The following is a 21,867-nucleotide window of genomic DNA, read 5'->3' on the forward strand; positions in this document are numbered from 1 at the left end:
AAAGGTAGCGTGCCGGAAAGGGTTAAAGCAGATATGTTTTTACTCATCAGTTCTTGTTAGATCAATTTCAGATTAGTGTTGTTAGGTAGCTTTTTAATAACAACTTTTACGGGTTTCTCGCAGTTCAGCTTGAAGCTGCGAAATTGCATTCCTCTAGACTAGAAGAGAAACACGCTAATGTGAAATCAAAATCGTGAAAACAACCTTGTATTTAGCGTAAGTATATTGAAACACTCAATCGATTTCGAGGGCAGCTAAAGGTCCCTCCTCATCAGGAGAAAGAAATACATAGTAAGAAGAAAAATAAAGGGGAAAGAGTCTCAGAAACACGTGGTCCTTATCAGCACTGCATGTGGTTATAACTGGATTTTTAATCAGATTTACACTGGCCGCCTACTTTTATTGAGCCAGGCTATCTGATCAAAGAAGAAAAATTAGCGAAGTTAAAAATAGGGAGCGAGGGGCAATTGCACCTTCACACTCAAAATCTGAACTTCGAGTTCGAAGTTCTATGGTCTAAACTATGGTCCATGATCTGTGACTAGGCGACATGGCGTCACAAATCTTGAAATCCAGTTAGAATAAAATGACTTGGCAACTGCGTCTACTGAAATGTTGTTAAGTGGAATCACTTCTATCCAGTTAGAGTACCGGTCAATGTGAGACAGTAAATATTCCCATTTGATGGTGGTAGGGGTCCAGTGAGGTCAATAGACATGTCACAAAATCTTTCTGAAGGCAGTTAAAAATCACCGAAACTTGATTTTGTGTGCCAATTAATTTTACTTTTTCGGCAAGTCATGCAAAATCGAGTCCAAAGCTGTACATCTTTACCGATTACTTGGCTAAATAAATTTAGATGTTAAGAGCTTTACAAATGACTTAATGCCAGGATGGGCTGCGTTATGTATTTGATGAAATATTTTCTAGCGATAACTATCAACAGTCTGATATTATTTGTTGAAGTTTCACTCCACAAAGACTTCCGGAAGGTAGCGGATACTGCTTGAAGTTCAGGGAAATTGCTGATGTCTTCAAATTTTGCAATTCTTTATCCATAATTTATTCATCTGCAATTTTATCATAGTCAATCAAAGAAGTTTCTTCAATTCTAGATAAAGTATCTGCAACGATGTTGTCTCGACTTTCTATGTGCTGTACATCAGTTGAAAATTGAAACGATGTATTGTAAATGTCTATGTTGACAAGGTGATGCTTTTTCTGGCTTTTGTTTAAATTTAGATTTATGGGTTTATGGTCTGTGAATATTTTAAAAGTTCTTCCTTCCAGTAAAAATTTGCAATGTTTGATGGAGAAGTAAATTCCTAGGAACTCTCTATCGTAAGTACTGTAATGCTTTTGTGTTTTGTTTAGTTTTTTTTTTTTTTGCAATAAAATGCAATAGGTTTCCAACCCTTATTTTCAAATTCCTGAAGTACCGCTCCAATCACTGAGTCTGAAGCATTTATATTGTAATGACAGAGGTAGTTCATGATTCGGGAATGATAAGAGTGTTGTATTGACTAAATCATCTTTACATCACTGAAATTGTTCCTTAGCTTCCCCCGTCCATTGAATTTCCCGGTTATCTTTTCCCATGCCTCTTTTAAGATAGTCATGTAGGACAGATTGGCTTTTTGATGCATTTTTTAAATATCGCTGATAAAAATTAATAAGGCCTAAGAATGCTCCGAGTTCGTGAACGGTTGTTGGAAGTTTGTAATTAACAACAGTCTAGACTTAACCTAAGAAATCTATTTCTTGTGTGCCAAAAATGGAATGTGCAGTCTATAGGCATTTAATATTTCAAACACTAACTCTAAATGGATTATGTGTTGTTCTTCACTAGCAGATGCTATCAGAATGTCATCTAAGTAGGGAAAAGCGAAATTTAAACCAGAAAGAACTTTATTTATAAATCTCTGAAACGTTGCTGGTGCATTTCTCAAACCAAAGCTCATGACATTAAATTCGTACCATCCAAAAGGAGTAATAATATCAGTTTTACATATCTTCATCGGCAGTGGGCACTTGATAGTAAGCTTTAAATAAATATATTTTGGAATAAATATTCGTACCTTTTAAAATATGATGGAAGTCCTCTATCCTAGGAGTAGGATATCTATCAGGAACTGTTCTTGAGAACTTGTGGGACTTTTTATGTTATTTTCCAACATGAATAGGCTTGCTTAACTACTGCAAGCTTTCGATGATCCAACAGTCTTTGTTTTAGAATGCACAAGTTGGCCATGTGTTTGCATAAGTCTGGGTATTGTTTTAGAAGAGTATTAAATTTTGTTGAATGATTTACTGTAACAATATCACTATTTTCATTGATGGAAGCAACTTCACCAGTTACCTTTAGTTGAGTTACTCCATCAATTAGTTTCTTGCCATGTAAATCAATTATAAATTTAAATTTGTTAAGGAAAACAGCTCTTAAAATACCTTTATTAACTATAAATGGAAATTGGAATGCCACTATAAATGGAAATTGGAATTCATGCCTAAGTCCTATATCAGCTTACATTTTTATACCATACATTTTTATACATTATAAGTCCTACATTTTTATACCATATCTTTCGATTTCGGTATTATTCGCTGAATACAACTTGAAGTCTACAGATTGTTTGTTTTACGTTGATGCGGGTAAAATACTAACGTCTGCACCACAATCCACTAAGAAATGCACTTTTGACTTTTTATCTTTGATCAAATTGGCGACACTCTCGAACATTATCGGCAGTAGAGCTTGCCGCCTCTTCTACTGTGCCTTGTCGTTTGACCTATCAGTTGGCCAACTGCACGGCTGAGTACATTTATTCTGATGACATTTGTTACCAAAACGAAAATGATAAAAACAATATTTTCCTTTACGATTAAATGTTTTCCTAATGAGATCATTTGGAAACTTCTGCGGTTTTTTAAGTCAAAGGGTGTATTCTTCTAATTATTTTGTTACTGCTATTAAGGAGTGATCTTGATCGAAGCAGATTTTTAAACACAGTCTTCTTCGCTTATATTACATAATTCCAGCATGAGTTGTGATACAATCTTGCAATACAGTGCTATGAATGAAGAATTCCGAAGCTCATTTTGTCATCTTAAGGGTTTTTTTTTTTTTTTTAAATTTTAAAGAAGTAAAAAATGCTAATCAGACAGCTCATAAAATTTGCATATAAGGACACTGTTTCTCATAATACAGTTCGAAAGTGGTTTGATGCATGGAAATTTCGGCTTTGAAGATGTCTGGACGATTATCTCTGTAAACAAAAATGTATTAAAACAAAATGCCATCACTAAAAATCCACATTAAGACCTATCAGACAGACTAAATATTCCATAAAGAATAGTACATGATTAACTGAAGACCGGGTATGTAAACTCCTACGAAGTATGTTCTGCCATGAAATTTAACATGGAAGAACATGCTTGCTCGGGTTTTGGTACATGATTCTTTGCTGAAAAGAAATAAAGAAGCTCCCTTTTAAAGAGCTCAAAAAAGAAGTGAATGCTATACAGTAACATTACAGGAAAACGGTTATGGGGGAGGTAAGCCAAAAGAACCTCCTTTAGCAACATCAAGAGTGGGACTACACCTCAAAAAAGTAATGCTTTGCATATCATGGGACTACAAAGGAATTGTATGTAATGAATATGTTGCTATCAAACTAGACAATAAATTCAGAAAAATATTGTTCCCAAAAGGTATTTTTAAAAGCAGAAATTGAAGCAAAGTTTTCCAGAACAGACCAACTGTCAAGATATTGTCTTCTATCATGGTTAGCCACAAATTTTGGTGAATGTCATACAAGTATTTATTGAGTATGATTGGGATGCTTTGTGTCACATTCCATATTCACTAGACCTTATTCCATTGTATTTTCATCTCTTTAGATCACTGCAATATTCTCTGAATGGCCTACGTTCATTTTCTTTATAAACCCTCAAATAGCACTCTCGATAAATTTTACAAATAAGCCTAATGACTTTATTAAAAATTAACTTTCCCACTGCCGGAAAAGTGGCAAAAAAATACAAAATGGTGCTTATATGCTCCAATGAAATTTTCTTATGTTTTTGTAATTTTCATTTGTTTTATAATGAAAAAACTGCAGAACATTCCGGATGATGCAATATTTTTTCACTTTATATTCCTAGAGGGAACAAATGAATTGCTTTTCATGGAGAGTCCACAGATACCTGTATGGCATTAAAATAACTTCTTGTTCCCAATAATCTGGTCATATTATCAAATTCTAAGGTTAATTCACGAACTATTGGATCAAGTGAAACTTTAGCATCAGATTTGCAAATACTGTTTTCTCTTTCACTGAAACTTGATATTAACTGAAGATGGAGGGGGTAAATATTTGTTCCAGTAGATTCCTACTCACTGCAATATCTAGAATAAAAAGCGAAAAGTATACTAGCACAAAGGGGCATAAAGCAACAGATGAATATACAAAACTCTTATCATATTTCTATTCATAAATGCATAGGGAGAATGAATGGCTATTAGTTCATATTTCTTGCAAGACCTGGAAATCATTTTGAATTAGAAATACAGTATTTCCTCGCATATTTTTCGCCATTTTTTTTATTAATTTTATTGTTCAAAAATCAAGATGGGTAAATTATGTGAGAAATTTAATTTCAGAAGAATGCAGTTACATTAAAAATATAATGAATGAAAAGTATTCATGGATAAATTATCAGATACAAATAAGAGGAATATGACCCGATCTAAAAAACTACCAGATAGATAAATTTTATCCAATAAGAATACACAGTAAATTCAATATCTAATACATATTGAACCAATATCTGATGTTAACTGAACTGGCTGCACGATGTGTCTGGCTCAATGGCCTTGTAAAATTCCGGGAGCACTTCACATGAATGAATCTTCACCGCAATTCCTAGAAGGGAATCAGAGGAATGAATAAAGGCACAAACGAAAGGTCCAGATTTGAAACATCAAACGCATCAGAAGTAGACAAGGCTACAATAAGCTGGAACATTACAGAAGTAAAGTAAAAATCCCATGTTTGGAAAGTCTCCTGAGGGTAAGAACACCTGCCACCTCTAGATAATTTAACAAAGAATCTGCATAAAATATATTTTAAATAATAAATGCAAAGGAAAATAAAATGAATGAAATGTAAATACAAATTGAATACACTGAATAAAAATAAACAAGGGAACATAAATTGTCAACAAACTAGCCCTCAATGGTTATATACAACAGAGGAACTGGGAAACTATAATGACTATTTTTAACATTTAACCGAGAGCTCGGAATATGGAAGGAAGTACAGTAGTAGATAAACATTGTGTGCAAATACAGTTGCAAAATTCAGACTTGCTGTTGGACAGTTGTTCAGACAGTCTAATGAGTCCTCTATATCTATCAACCATTCACTGGCGTCTTAACAAATCCTGATTATTTGCTCTGTGGGCAAGCTGAAGAACCCAACCAGACTCATATTATGATATGTTTGAGATAATATGCAGTCTTCGAGATGGTGAGATACTGCAGTAATAGAAATTGGTGAAATACTGACTTGTTTTCTTGTTTAGTGCTTCATAGTCTTCCTCATAAAATGCTAGTCTTATCTGGTAAAAATTTAGAAAAATAAATAAATATATATACCCTTCATTTTTTTGCAAAAAAAAAAAAATACTATTACCTAGGACAAAGAAGAGCGGATTTCCAAAATTTAGCTTTTATACAGTATAAGAGTTTATAGATACTTGAGTTGATTGTAAAATACCTCTGAATTACAAATAATGCACTTGCATTCTCATTCTAATTTTGCTCAAAAATCTTAGCAATCGTATAACTAACTAATACTCACAATCTATTCTTTAACACAAATATTAAAGAATTATATCAGTAAGGCAACTACTTCCCAATGTGCACTTTAATGCCTTATCAACAGAAAATAAGACAGACTAATAGTAAAAAAAAATTTATTGCCATATTGCATAAAAATTCTAGAAATCATTTTTAATCTTAATATTCTTAATTAAGTTGTATAAAAATGGTCCGGAGTTTTCAAACTCAAATATTTTGAAATACATTCTTCATGCCAAATAATAATTGTAATTTCACACTAATTTCCTTATAAAAAATACTTTAACAATCATACTCCAGTATTAGGACATTCAGAAAGATAAAAAATATTAAACTGAGCTTAAAGAATATTTTGTAATCTCTTCCACATAAATAAAATTATTATTTTAAATATTGAAAATAAAATTGAAAAACTGAGGTATTGCACAACAGAAAATGAAATACTGCAATATCAAGGAATAAACTGATACCAATACTACAAAAGAATGATTTCATTTATGACACATGATTATAAACCCATGCAAAGTATAAACTAGTTATAAAAATAATTTTTTTCATATCTACACCTCACCAAAACTAAGATGTGTTAAATAACCATGATAACATAATGCACAATAATATGATGTTAGTCTTAAATAATCTTCACACACCTTACAGAAAATAAATCATTATAGCATTACACATAGCTATTCATGCATATATTACTCACAAATCAATGCCAGAAATCCAAACATGGCATAGCTAATATTACACAAGCATGTGTTTTATACAGTCAGAAATCTACGTAAGAATGTATCTATGTAAAAGGCATCGATGGTGGGAATGAGACAGTTCAGTACAAAATGAGAAAACACACATATTTTACATATATATGACATGCCTAAAATTAAAATAATTCAAAAAAATCAACCAAATATCTTTTTAATTATTATCTTTCAATATGAAGAGTATTTAAATATTTAGTGGCATGCTGCGAAATCCAGTAAGTAGATTTGTGATTCATTTGCTTGATAACATTAAGTAGAAAACTGCTTTCATCAAAGCATTAAAGGAAGACATACTTCAGTAAGGCAACTACTTCCCAATGTGCACTTTAATGCCTTATTACATAAAAAATTATGTCCTTATCCTTAAAAGTCCTTATCGAGTTTTTTTTTATTAAAACCCATGAATATTCACTTTAGATAAAAGACACACAATAACCCTGAATAGTAATAGTAAGTTGATCAGCAAGATCGGCGATAAATTTTATTGCTTGCTGATCTATCTCCATATTACTAAACAAGTTGAAAATATTGCTAATTATCAATCATTTCACCTTAAATAATTTAAAAATTTCACCATATATCACAAATTCAATAAGTAAAATGCAAACTTACTTCATGGGTTTAAAAAGTTCATTTTGGGAAGCACTTAATTTTGAATTCCATTCATACACATGAATGGAATAACTTAGGCATACTAGTTTTAGATTCCTATGTTATTTTAGATATGCTAAATGCTCGGATAACAATTATAATAAGAAAACTGAATAAAATTATAATAAATATTATATAATTATAAATTATGCTTAATAAATATTATGAATATTATATTATGAATTATGCTTAAACAATATGTGCTGATCTGAAAATACTGTTATAAGTTTGATTCAAAAATGAATACTTTACATTCCATACTAAATATAAATTTTAATTCACATTCACTCACTGCCCCCTCCACACACACACTTACTTAAATAATGACTACACACCATTCATGATGCAATTAAAAAAAAAAGATATTACCATTATAAATAAAAATTGTGATCAACAGATGTAATTTTGAAAGATTTAACTTTAATTTTAATGTAAATCTTAAATTTTACATGATGTTTAACCATTACTTATATAACTTAATTCATGATTTATCCAAATCCACTATAAAAACAAACAGTTGTTTTGCTTTACAAATGTGTGATTAAAACATTGCTAATTTCATATAAACTATTAAATAATCTATTTTAAAATACTTTCAATTACTCCACATAACAATATATTTCAATAAATTTAATCAAATAGGAAAATTTAAAAAAAAAAAAAGTGTTTTGAACACATTATATATAAAATTCAATAACATTTTTCAGAAAGAAAAAATCAGAACTCTGTAGGAAAATTATTGCTACTGATTTTGTCTCTGCTTGAGATAACATCACAAAAAGTCAATTTACTGCAAATTACTGATCTCCATTACAAATATATATTTCATTACAGTCATTACATGCATGGATTTGGAACTTTCCACTCCCCATCCTTCATAAAAAATCTGCAGTTCATTAGCACTGTTTAATAATAAATATTAGTTTCCATAAAGATAATATAATGTAATATATCAAGATCTGCACTTTAAACAATCAAACTTTTTATCATTTTACTCAGAAATTCAATAGGATCGACCAGTAATTAAAATAGTAAATACAGTTATAGAATTAAAAATATGCTTGCACTGACAAGAGCTGCTAAAGCCATTTTTAGCTACCTCTGCTCAACAGAAAATTGAAATTGCTCACAAGTCCAAGATATTTTTGCATACATCTTAAAATAAAAGTATACTTAAAATTATTCTTAGATGCACCATCTGTGTACAACAGATTTAATAAGACTCATTCCATAACTTCACGAAATAAAATAAATAGTAGATGCATTCAGACCAGCTGCAGTCCTTCTGTTATGGAAATAGGTGTGGCACTGATTTTGCAAAAATCTTCACCAACTCGAGTGCTTTCACAATGCAAGTTAGCACTCTGAAAATAAAATAAAGATATTAAAAAAAAAGGAATACAGGTTTATAATTTACAATAAATTATTAAACATTAAGAAATTATCTATATAATTAGATGTTGTACATAAAATTCTAGCTTACGTTTGATAAGATCATAACTTGTAAATTATTTTTTCAAATAAAATTTATCACTGATCTTGCTGATCAATCAGATACAAAAAGTAAACGATATATATAAAGAAAGAATATCCAGAATAGCTGAACTTTGTACTACTAACAAAAATACGAAAATTACAAGTTCTGCAATTATTTCACAGTAAATTGTCTCTTTCTCCGGCACTGATGGTGGTGGTAGTAAAAGAAGGCATGGAACAGGCCAGAAAACTGGGTTATGATTTTGTCAAACATACCCCTAATTAGGAACATGCTGGGAAGTTTCAATGTGAAATGAAATTCTAGATGGACTCTTACAAATGATGTAATAATCTAATTAAAACATGAATGCAATGATTAATAGCTGACTTCATTCATAAAGTTGATGAAACATCAGCAGCACAACAAACTCATGCTAATTTTGCTCAGATCACAGAAAGAATTTCACTAATAAGATGACTGTAACAGCAGTGATATTCCAGTCATAAGCAAATGTATGCCCCGTTTTTTATCACAAAGTAAAAATTAATACAATCTTGTTAAGTATATTTACTTTAATACATTTTCAATACATTGTGTGCTTTGTTGAATTAAAATAATAAGCTTAAAATGAATATTTTCATTTTTTTATCATTATTATTTTTACTGATTTTTTCGATTTGGAATCAATTTTCTTTTCTTCTACAGATAAAATATCTTTTTTTTAGAGGAATTTTTTTACGTGTAATATTCAGGAACATATCTATCGTATAGAAATGGAATAAGGTATACTACTTGTTACAGTTTTTGCTGTAGTAACTAACAGGTAGCGTTAAAAGTAGTTTTCAAGCAACTTCTAAATTCCAATACGATTTAAATAAAGTCTGCTGATGAATTATAGGTAAAAGTTTTAGATTTCCAGTTGCAATTACAGAAATGGCCTTTTTTAACTAGAAATTGAAAATTTTCTGTAGCATTTAATCATTTAAATTTTTAAATGGCGAGAGTTAGAAACTGCTTCTTTTAAATGATATTATTTCAATTTTTATCAGCTATAAACTTAAACTTCAAAAATTTCGTTTAACCTTTTCTATTTATATTTTAGTTGTTAGACCAAAATATTTATCATTTCCTTTTCATTTCTGTTATGAAAAAAATATTTTTCTAACTAATATTTCACTCAAAACTGCTCTGAATACTGGGATTAGCTATTTGCATTTAAGAAAGAAAGAAAAAAAAAAAAAAATCACCTGCTGCAAAGAATTATACTATAAACCTTTTGTTAAAAATGTAACTTTACACATAATTAACTAGTTTTTCAATTCCTTAACATGTCATTAGAAAATATTTAGTTATCATATATATATATATATGATTATGATCATATATATATATATATGATTATGCTTTTGTAAAATTTTAAATATTTAAAACAAATTAAAACTTGCATAAAGATATTTCTAGCTTCATTCCTACCCTCTTCTTTTCTTCTCTTTTTTGCAAAGTCTAATATAAGAGCACAAAATGTTCTCTTTCGGACATCATTATAATAAATACAATTGTAGATACAATGATACAGTAACAATGTAAACCTTAAAGGTTTGTAATCTGCAAAGAATATAATTTTGGAAGGGGAAAAAAAAGAGAGAGAGACCGAATTTACTAGATTTAGGATGCGTACATAGCAGGTATTTTCAAAAAGTGGTAAGGTTGTTACGAAAAATGCAAAGTTCATCATATTGAAGATGTTATAAATAATACAGATTCATACACAAAAGCTACTCTGCAGAAGACAAGAGCTACAACTGCGTGCATAAGCTACTTAGCATCATGCCACACTCTGGACACTCTGAGTCAGATCTCCAATTTCAAATGATAATTCAATAAGCATATATCCAAACCTAAAGTTATTCATATTATTTGCATAGACTCCAACCTTCAGCAAACCTTGTCAGTAGTCAACGCGCGAACGACATTTTTACAACTTTGAAAATGTGCGCGTAGCGTATGTTGTAATTAACCATTCATTAATTTTAAATTAATAATTAATTGTAATCAATTTTATTACATTTAAAATCCATATACATATAAAACTGAATAATTAAAAATATACCTTGTAAATTATATGCACATTTAACTAGAAATTTTCTTTTAACTCCTCAAGCATTCACTAATAAAAAGTACTTCAAATCACTACTAATCATAGAAAAAATCAGAAGCTATAAATCATATCTTTATTCTGGATATGATTTCTACAGGGAAATAAAATTTAAATAACCAAGAATGATACATATAAGTATTAAACAAAATACGCATAATTTATGAATGCAAAGATTTATATGTAGCATGCTTAGCAAGCTTAAGTTCTGATTTTGAGAATGTTTTTTTATAACACAGTTCTTCATTTGCCTGCATATTTATTTTTTCAATCAAAACTGCTTCAAGAGTTTTAAGACCTAAATTTGGTCGAAATTCCGTCTGACTTTTTTTAACAATAGAAAAAATTCTTTTGCAAGCTGATTATTAAGACAGCAAGCATTACAGAAGGCAATACTTTGTATTTAATACACCCATTCATATTTTTTAATTTGGCAATTTCTCCCCATGCTATATCAATACGCAAATCTACAATTTCTTTCAAATCATCTACTTGATACATGGAAAATTCAATTTCTACTTGATTAAGACATTTTTCATCAATAATGGATGGAAAAGTATTCATCAAGTAAAGAACAGATGAAAATGAGACTTCAGTTCTCAAGTTGATGTCAGCAACTTCAGCATGTTTTAGAAATGGATCACTCAGTGGAAATTTATCAATTATATATGAACATGCAGTTACAAAAAAAGCTCGCACAGAATTGAAAAATGATTTCACTTCACTTTCATTCAACTTGGCATTTTTTAAATATAGTCTTGTTTCCGCACCAATCACTAAATTTTCATTTTCTTTCTGTTTACTATACTTCTGAAATGGAATAGACGTTAGAGTAACATCTTCATTTTCTTTAGAAATTACTGATGGTTTTACGAATCTAACAAATAAATGCATTAAAAGTTCAAAAAGTTCTCTTCTCAATTTATGTATATAAGGAGCTTGTTGTTGCAAATTAATATTTACTGTTATAAACAAAGGCAAAGTATTTTTCAAAAATAACAAGTACAATTTGGTGGTCGGTGACTGTAAAATTTTTTTAATGTTTTGCAATCTCTTTCCTTCATTCTCACTGTTATCTGGTTTATCTCCAAAAAAATTTATCACAGCATCCCACTGTTCCAAAATCCTTGTTATAGATTCTAAAAGAGACAACCATCTCGTACTGCAATATTTCAAAATTTTATGAGATTTTGCATATTTGTTGAGCAACTTTGAAGCTATGCTTCCGTTTCGAACTTTTCTCCAAGTAAAAATATATATCTATTATCAACATTTCAATTTCTGAGCCAATTAATTTTTCAGTAGCTTTTTTTTGCAGCTATATGCAAGAGGTGGCACGGACAACCTCGGGTGATTATACTTGGTTGATGCATTTTGATAAATGATGCTACACCTTTAAACTTTCCAATCATATTACTAGCATTATCTGAAGAAAATGATAAGCAATTTTTCCATTCTAAACCTTTGTTTTTAAAGTTTTCATTTATACAATTAAAAATACCTTCTCCTGTATTATTCGTGCATTCTAAAATAGAAATCAATGAAGTAATTATCACTCCCTTTTCTTTACTGTAGTATGTTATAACCAATGGGTACAGTTTGTTATCATTGTTATCATTACTTCCATCAGTACTTGGAGAAAATGATGTACTGCACACTGATTTTATAATATCAGCAACAGTATTTTCTGCAAGCGTTTTCACAATAGCAGCAGTTTTGGTATGACTGCAGCTAAATTTTTTTGCTATGGCAGAATCCGGAAACATTGCTTTGAAAAGCTCTTTAGAATGATCCGAAACAGAAAGCGGTAGATTATGTTCAATTAAAAAACGAACAAAATAGCATTCGGCTTTTATAGGATCTGTTTCATCATCTTTTTTTAAGAAATTTGTTATTTCTTTAGATTTTACGGTGCCAAGTTCTATACGCTTTTGAGAAAACACATGCCGTTTACAGTCATCTTTTCCGCCATGAGCAACTGAGAAGTCTTTGTTGCATACACTGCAGTTTGCGTGATTCACAGAAATTTCGGACGCTTTAATACATGGAAATTCTGAAGAATATGAATCTTTAAACTTCTGCTTTGATAATTTTGGCTTCTTCGTTCGAGGCAGCATTATGATTAAAAATCTTTCACCTGATTCACAGTTCACAAGACACACGCTAAGCTCTCGCTGTAAACTACACAATGCAGCCGAATGCAGCCTAAACACGCATCAGCGAGGAACCTGGGAGACAGACAATTGGGTGGAACTATTGATAAGTCGTTAACGGTTGGAGTTACTGATCTACGATTGGCTAATTCTTCAAAACTAGGAATGCACTCAACACGTGATATATGATAACACGAGTATTCAGCCAATCATCGGATGAATTAGTTGGTTCCGTTTTGCGTACTGGTTCTCCTGCTCTTGTTTCTGTAAAATCCGTAGTTTTTTCCATACTTTTCGTAGCTCGTAGTTTTTCATGAATTTCCGTAGAAACTACAGAGAATCCGTAGTAGTTGGAGTCTATGTATTTGTACAGAATTGCCTTTCAGAGGCCCCAAATGACCACCTTTTCATATTTTTCATATAATCTAAACCTGGATTATAGGAAATCAAAAAGATACTAAAAGACTAAACTATAGGGCTTGATAAGTTTAGACAATAATCAGACCTTACAGCTTGGCACTTCATCTGCAATAAAAAGTTGTGACAAAGCAGAGGCTTGGATGTACCTGTCCTACAACCAAACCCCATTTGTTAATTATTATACTGCAAGCATTAAAGCATTCTTTATTTCCAGTCACAAATACATTGTGTAACAAAACAAAAACTGTATTAACTTTTGTCCCCTTATTTTGAACTTGATAGAGAGATTTTAAAATCCTTGAAATAAATAATGCTATGATGACTAATCCCGCATATGACACAGAGTTTTTGAAAGAATATTTGAACCATATCATAAATGATAGGAAAGAAATAGAATAATGTACTGAGAAAGAGAAAGAAAATGAAATAACTATTTAAATTGGAGAAATTAAAATTACAATCAAGTATTATTCTTAGTAGAACAGTGTCTTTTTCTGCAAATGCAGAAATGGCTATGTTAGAATTGAACAAGTTAGTTCCTAATTTTGATCTTAAAACAGCCAACATGAGTTTATTTCTGAAGTTGTTTGAGAGTTAATTCAATCTTCTGAAGGTATCAACTTAAAAATGAGTAGTCTATTTAGTTGGTCTTTACCGATCAAAGTTTCAAAACTAATTGTAAAAGTATCTTCTGAAGATGCTCAGGGTTCTCAGAAAATTAAATAAATTCTCTTAAAGTATTTCAAATTTGAGTGGTGGAAAATTCGACAACTATTTATCCAATATAGGAAAAATCTAGGAGAAAACACCTTTTATTTTGATTTACAAAACTATTTCAATGGATGGCTTAAAAAATCACATCTGAGCAATTAAAGAATTTGATACTGGCAAGATCAAATTAAGAAGAAAGCTCCTACAGATTATAAAAAACATTTCTTGGATAACTGGAGCGGTGCAACGAACTTCAGCTTGAAGATGAATTAGATCTGTATGAAGAAGTTGCACATGTACGGAATAAAAACATCATTAAGGAACCCCTTAGATTCAACAATGAGATGGTCTCAAAAATTACAGAGTAATCCTCAACATACTAAAAACGGCTCATCAAGAGATAATACAAAAAAATGTAGATCGACCAACTGTTAGTTGTGGGCAGTATGATAGTATTATGGCTAAATGCCCCATCTGCTTCCTTCCTCTCAAAAAAGCAGGAGCTGATTTCAGAGCTATACACCTTCACACATTCTATGTCTTGGAACTCCACACGACTCTTTTTAAAGTAAAAATAAATGGGTTAACCGGAATTGTATGTGCTGACACTGGAACCAGCCACGCTACTGCGGTAGAAACATTATATCGTCTTTTGACAGAAAAAGGAATAGAATTTGGGAATGAATTTGGACATGAATGCCGATGATCTCCAGAAGGAAACAGAAGTTTATATTGTTATGGAAAATTATGTAATATTTTGTTGTGTACAATTATTACATATTATTTTACTGCACATAAGGTATTCTTAGTAATTATATTATTTTAAAGTGAACAATGAATTTGTAATGTTTTTATTTAAGCATTAATGTATAATATTTAGTACTGTTTAAACTTTTCGCTCAATTATGGCAAAGCTCTTTTAAGCAACTTAAAAGTTAAGTTAATTTTAAGTTAAACTTTTAACTGTTTCTCACGAGTCGGCTTCTTGTGGGGGTCAGGGGTTGAACTGCCCAGCTGCATTTTCATCTTTTCGCAGGGTTGACCACATGTTTAGGGTGTGGAAGAGAGAAAGTATTTCGGCCTTTTTGAAGTAGAGAACTGAGTGACATATTTATTATCTATGGATATCTCAGTTTAACTGAATTACGATTGAAAACATTCTTCTGTTGCACTGGAAAGAAAGGGTCTGTCATCTCACAGAGAGTTCTGATTTTCTTCGAATTTTCATTGTTGTTTATCACATTTGTTCTAGTTGGCTAGAGGGGTTTAAATGTAGCTCAAGATTGGCTAAATTTTAATTTTATTAATGTTTGAGCCAATAGTGAATTAGGTGTTTACGTTGCGAGATTGAACCGAGCTTTCTTACGCTGTTGCACAGTAGGAGGAGAGGGATTTTAGCAGATTTTTGACTGAATTTGGTTTAGCAGACTTTCCAGAGCCTAAGCGGGTTTGATTTCTTGACGGTGGCCCCTCCAAGGTAGGCCACAGTCAGTGATGTGCTGCTGCACCAATCAGTGGGCTATAGCGGAGTTTTTGTGCGAGTTCTGACCAACTCTTCTGTGTGGGAGTGGAGAAAAAGGAAACGTGGCAACCCTTCAGGGAGGTAGACCATGGGTTGCAGTTAAGGCATATTACCGCATCCCCTTAGTTTTGGCTGCGAAGACTTGTCCGAGCCCGTGCGGACTCTCATCGTGATAGACGGCGGTGAAGTGTTTTTCCTGTCCTGCGGCATAATGGTCTTTGTTTCATTGTGTTGGTTTTAGTAGAAAGAAACAGATTTTCTGATGGAATGGAATATGAAATAAAGGTGTGTCTTCTTTTTCCGTTATAATACTGAATTGCTCATGCCGAAGATACAGACTTTGCGATGATAATATTGAATAAAGAGAGTGGCTTCTTTTCAAGTAAAATTCCGAAGGTTTCACGCTGAAGATGCAAATTATTACTGCGATTATTGACTGTCGTCATCTCCTCTTGTCTGTTTGTCTGCTTTTATCCACAGCGTCAGCACAAACAGTTCAAAGGCTGATTTTGGAGTTAAAAGGCTACTGGACAGAGTAGTGCTGGAACTATGAGAAAATACTCGTTGTGCCTTGAACAGACTCCAGTATCGGTTTCCCTGACAACGATGAAGTTGGGCCGTTTTGTTTCACCATTTTGTGACTGGATCCGGGCAGCTCCCTGAGTCCCTCATGACGGGGATTCCGTGAGCAAACAATTTTATTTTCATTTTTCTTTTCTTTTATAAGTAATCGTTAAGGTTTTGGAAGAGTTAAATTCTAACACCTTAGCTGAATTTTTATATAGATTAAAATTCGTATTCTGCTGCTAATCAATCAATTAAAAGTTGAGAAAGTTTTATGAGTAATTTTTAGTTGAGAAAGTGTTATGAATAATAAATAGTTAAAGAAAGTGTTAGTTTCTTTTAAATGTTTAATGGTCATGAGTTTAAATTCTTGAGTGCATGTTTAAAAGATAAATATGAGGCATTTTTTGTAAGACGGCAATTTTTGTAAGACGGATGTACCGGATGTATCACGGCAATTTTTGTAAGACGTGAATAATGTTAACCATGAGATTGAAATAATGAGTAAATTTTACGATTATGTTTTGTAGGGGTAGTCTGGCCAGCTATTTAAAATTACAATATTTAAATTATTTAATAAATGTGTTTATTGATTTAATTTTGTATGTTTCTTTTGAATTTTAATTGTGGTCTACTGTAGATCACCCATGTGTTCCTTACGGAAACATGGTGTTACTCCGTTTCGAACCTGGGTAGTAGAAAATCAGTTTTAAAAGTTGTGATTATATGATCGGCTTATTTAATTTATTTGGAATTGAAGCATAGACTTCTTAAGTGTGAGATTTATCCTTCTCTGGTGTTTTGAAGAGTTCTGTGCTGTATTTTAAAGGCACTGGGTTTATGGCTATCTCTAGATTTTGTATTGAAATGTGTTTTCAGGTTGGAGATCTGAATTAGTTTTATTTTAGCAAGAGATAGCATGTTAATGATTTTGTTGAGGAAATGCCTTTTCTCATTTTGTTTGATATATAATTTTTGATTTGAACAAAACACCAGGGAGGATAGTATTTTTTTTTCTTTGATTTAATGAGTTAAGAAAAAGTTTCTTTTATTGAGTAGAAATTAGCCAGTTTAGCTTTAGCTTTAGATTTAGTTTTTTTTTTTTTTTTTTAAAAATGCCGTGGCACCAAAGAGAAAGTTAGTTAAGAAGTTAGTTGAGTTTAAAGTAATTTTAACTTCCCCCCCCCACATAACAATATGACGGAAGTAGATACTGAAATTGAAGGATGATCATTCCGAATAACTTTATTTGCATTACCTATGGCAAAAGAAAACAGAATGCAAAAAAGAAGAACTGATTTTTTTGTAATGCTGGAATTGTTTTAGACCTTCCAAACAACAAATGGCATTGCAATGATGACCCTAAACAGAAATTTAACTCTAATTATGATACTTCCAAACCATCCAAGCATCCAGAAAATAATGCGGAATCTAAGAAGTTTGGATTAAGAGAAAATGAAGGAAGATATTTCATATAAAGCCAAAGGGAAAAACTAGGCTCTGTTACAAAATACGAGACTGTGTTCCAACCATGGGAAGAAGCAACTCCCTTTATTGAACACTATATAAAAACTGGGAATAATCCTTCAGTTTCGGTACATCCATACTGGCTATCTCCAAAGAAGGATATTTTAAAGAAGAAGCCTGAAGATCTGCTGGAAAAGGAAATAATAAAAGAATGCAAGTCTCCAAATGCCATTGACAGACAGTCAAAAAACGACTGCAAAGTTATCTTTGTATTAACGTAGTTATTTTTGATGACATAACATTATGTAAACTAGCTGAGATGTAAATGTTATGCTTGCAATTCTTCCTCTGTTACGTTTAAAAGAAATTATGTTAACTATCCTTCTGTTAACATAATATTGGTTTATTTTTGAAGAAAGGAAATATTCATTCCTGTTATAACTGAAAATTTCATATGTGGATTTAACTGTTGCTGCAAGTTGCAACTGCTATAATTTGGCAAAAAGACCTATGTCTACTTAGTTAATCATCAGAGATGAGTTTTAGAACCATGCCTTAAAGATGAATTTCATAGTTATAATTTTAAGATAAATTAAGCGTAGATATATCAGAATGACGGTCTCAAATTATCTATATATCACTGTTCAGTATACATTACATGAAAATCAGAACAAAAATTTGTTGTGCAACACATTTCATTTCTGGACATCCCATATCAATTTTATGAGGCTGCTTTGACTGGTGTTTATGATTAAGATACAATAACACGCTGAACAAATATTAATTTAGACGTCAAACAACAAAAATTTTGCAGCTGATGATGATGGTTCGGTAAAACCATCGAAACTAGTCCTGTGAAATTTTGAAAATATAATGCTCATTTTTGTTGTTTGTTTTCTAAATTAATGGTGTTTATGAGTTTGGACTTTTGAAATGAAATTCCATCTACATACACTTAATTATCTTTTGAAAACTTGTTTAAATGAATATGATGAATTGGTAAATCTCTGTTTCTATGTATTTTCTTGCTGATTAAAATCCAGTTAAAAATTATAGTTCAGACAAAGGAAGGGAAATGGAAAGTTAAAATGAAAATATTTAATTCATTGTTATGTAATTTCAATGTTTTTATAATCTTTAAATTAATTTCTTCTTCACCACAGTTAATTTTAGTCCCTTCTTGACTGCTCATCTATGGCAAATATTTCACTTGCCTCACCCCTGTCCCAGCTGTACTCGCAACAGTTCCCAACTCTGCACCCTGTCACAGTTCTGCTTTGTATTCTCCTCCTCAAGAAAAGAAATATCCCTCTATGCTTTCTCATATCTCCGTTGCAGTTCTTCAGAGATATTTATTCACTATTCAAGCAGAAAGTAAAACAAATTTAGTTCCACATTTAACATATCATGAAATTTGCATGTGATTTGCAATGTGGAATAGCATTAGTTATGTGGCACAGTTTTCAGTCTGTGCATGCATATCATTTTGCAAAATATTTGTTATGCAAAGTATATTGCATTTTCAGATCAGAAGAATTAATTAAAGCTTTTAAATACAAATATAAACAGAATATTCCAGGTGAAAAAATGCCATTTTTCATTACAGCTTCACCACTTGGGGATATTTTTTGCTTTGGCATATTTTCGCGGTGCCAGGCTCAACAGTTCGGTTCAACTTCTTTCTAACTATAATTGTCTTAATAACTTCCAAATCCTGTATAAGATGGTTTGCACCATCTTTAGGTAAGGAGCCAGTTTATCAGAGCTATGCCTTTATAATATTGCCCATGCAAACACAATTTTCATCTAATCAGAAAATCAGATGTTTTAACTGTATGCATTTTTACCACCTTGGATTTGCCAAAAGATGAACAAGTATTTATCCTGATCATTCAAGAAAGAGATATTATTCACAAATAAAGGCTGTGCTCATTTGCTTATAGTATGAGAAGTTAACATCTACTGAGTTTCGCAAATACCAGCTTGCTTTAAGTAACTTGCAAGACAATGATCGATTGGAATAGTTCATGTGAAAGGTGTGTGCCTAACATTAAAATCAATGGACACTACAAAATTGTGAAACTGATGAAAGCTTATTCACAAAAAAAAGTATAAAATAGTATAAGCCATTTACTGCCTCTCCCACCCAACAATGGATTTTTGGAAGATTTTATTATGAAACCAAAGAATATTTCTTTATTCTAGATTGTTCTGTATTCTCTAGCAGTAGAAAGTCGAAGGCATGGAGAAAAAGAAAGAAACTACCGTGGCAAGAAAAATGCATAATATTGCTGTTCGATGTTATGCAAATTGTATTTCTTTCTTTGTACCAAGGAGCGGCGCAGACGCAAATTTGTTAGGTTTTTAAAGCTCGAATTTAGAGCTTTGAGGTTGCTGTGAATTACTGGAGTTTCAACTAAGCAGAGGTTCTTCTGAGTTTGTGTTGGTAAGCCGCTACTGAGTTCGGAGTTGGCAGTGTGGTCTTCGCCGTTCCTCAACTAACTTACTTTGAAAGTCAATAAAGAAGTTTCGGTCAACGTTATGATTCTGAGGTTTTTTGGGTTCTATACTGAAGTAATATCAAGTCAATTTACAGTCCACTATTTTTAACAACGGAACGTACATGTTTGTTGGTCCGTCAGCTACGGAGTCGCAGTAAATTTGGTGAGTCAGTGTGGTTTTTTTATCTTTCTTATTAGATAATGGAATTTACAACGCTTAAGACTAAAAAGCGTGTAGCTAAAGCTAAGTTAAGTAAACTGAAAGAGAAAATTACAGTGACTTACGATTCTGCTGATGTTGATCAGATAGAACTTTTTAAATCTAGATTAAATAATTTAATGACCGAACTTTCGGATATTTTTAGTAACATATTTGTAGTGTGTGAAGAAAAAGATATTGATGTATTTATAGAAGAACAACAGGTCATACAAGATACTGTTGATGACTTAATTTTAATGCTAACCAGAGTTAAGGATGTTAAAGACATTAGTGTTGAAACTAAACCTTGTGAAATAGCGAGTATACGCTTACCTAAGCTAACTCTTCCTGTATTTAGTGGCAGTACGGAAGAATGGTTATCATTTTCTGATTTATTTAAAACGGCGATAGTGGATAATGACCGTTTATCAGGTGCACAAAAGCTACAATATTTAAAGGGTTCTTTAAAAGGAGATGCTTTGCGGATTTTTCAAGCTTTAACTATTTGTGACAGGAATTTCGAAATAGCGTGGCATTTATTGTGTCAAAGATTTTCACATAAGAGAGAATTACTTTCATCGTTATTAAAGAAAATCTTGTATTTATCAAATTTACAATCTGAAATTCCTAGTCAGATATTAGCGTTAGTAGACAATGTAAGAGAGTGTGTATGTTCGTTTGAAAATCTAGGATTCAAAGTGGAGCAATTCGCGGATACTATTTTAATGTTAATAGTACAGTTTAAATTGGATTCTTTGACGAGAGGATGGTGGGAAAGAACATTACAGAGTGAGGAAATACCAACACTTAATAATCTACTAGAATTCTTGAAATCTCATGCCAGAACCTTGCAAGCAGGTAAAACGCAAGGTGTTAAAAAACAAGTTACAAAAGACAAATTAACTACTTTGGCTTCAGAGATTCGCGCGCAGTGTACGTATTGTAAAGCCGGTCATTCAGTTTTTAAATGTAATAAGTTTTTAAATCTGAATGTTCAGGAACGCGTTAATTTTGTCAAGAGAAATAATGTTTGTTTTAATTGTTTGGTTTCAAATCATAAAGCTTTCGAGTGTAGAAGTACACATGTTTAGGGTCTTTGGATACGAAAACTAATGAAATTACGGAAATAAACTTCGTTCCACATTTTCCGGCGAAAGTGTCATTTAAAACACCAGTATTTATCATCAACAGAATTATTGGAACTTTGCCGCATTTTACATTGGATAAGAAGTACGTTGAGGAACATAATGATTTAATGTTAGCAGATCCAACATTTTACAAAAGTGGGCCTGTTGATATATTTTGGGCGTAGATATTGCCTTACCTCTTTTAAAGGGAGAAATAATTAAATGCGAAGAAGGTAAACCGGTAGCTTCTCATTCTGAACTAGGATGGATTATTTCAGGTAGTGTGAATA

General features: G+C 31.7%; 1 protein-coding gene across 5 annotated transcripts in view; it reads right to left on the bottom strand.

The window, feature by feature from the left end:
- Positions 1 to 5,962: 5,962 nt before the first annotated feature.
- Hmgs (hydroxymethylglutaryl-CoA synthase) overlaps positions 5,963 to 21,867 on the bottom strand; it is a 91,328-nt gene continuing 75,423 nt past the window's right edge. For all 5 annotated transcript variants that reach the window (XM_035362231.2, XM_035362226.2, XM_035362230.2 and 2 more), the window contains one exon: positions 5,963 to 8,645. In XM_035362231.2, coding sequence (XP_035218122.2) covers positions 8,638 to 8,645 — 8 coding nt within the window. In that variant the 3' untranslated portion in view covers positions 5,963 to 8,637. The remainder of the gene's footprint in view (positions 8,646 to 21,867) is intronic.

This window comes from Stegodyphus dumicola, chromosome 2 (genome assembly GCF_044657685.1).
Source record: "Stegodyphus dumicola isolate Sdum_Otavi_A_Nest chromosome 2, ASM4465768v1".
Classification (NCBI taxonomy): Eukaryota; Metazoa; Arthropoda; class Arachnida; order Araneae; family Eresidae; genus Stegodyphus; species Stegodyphus dumicola.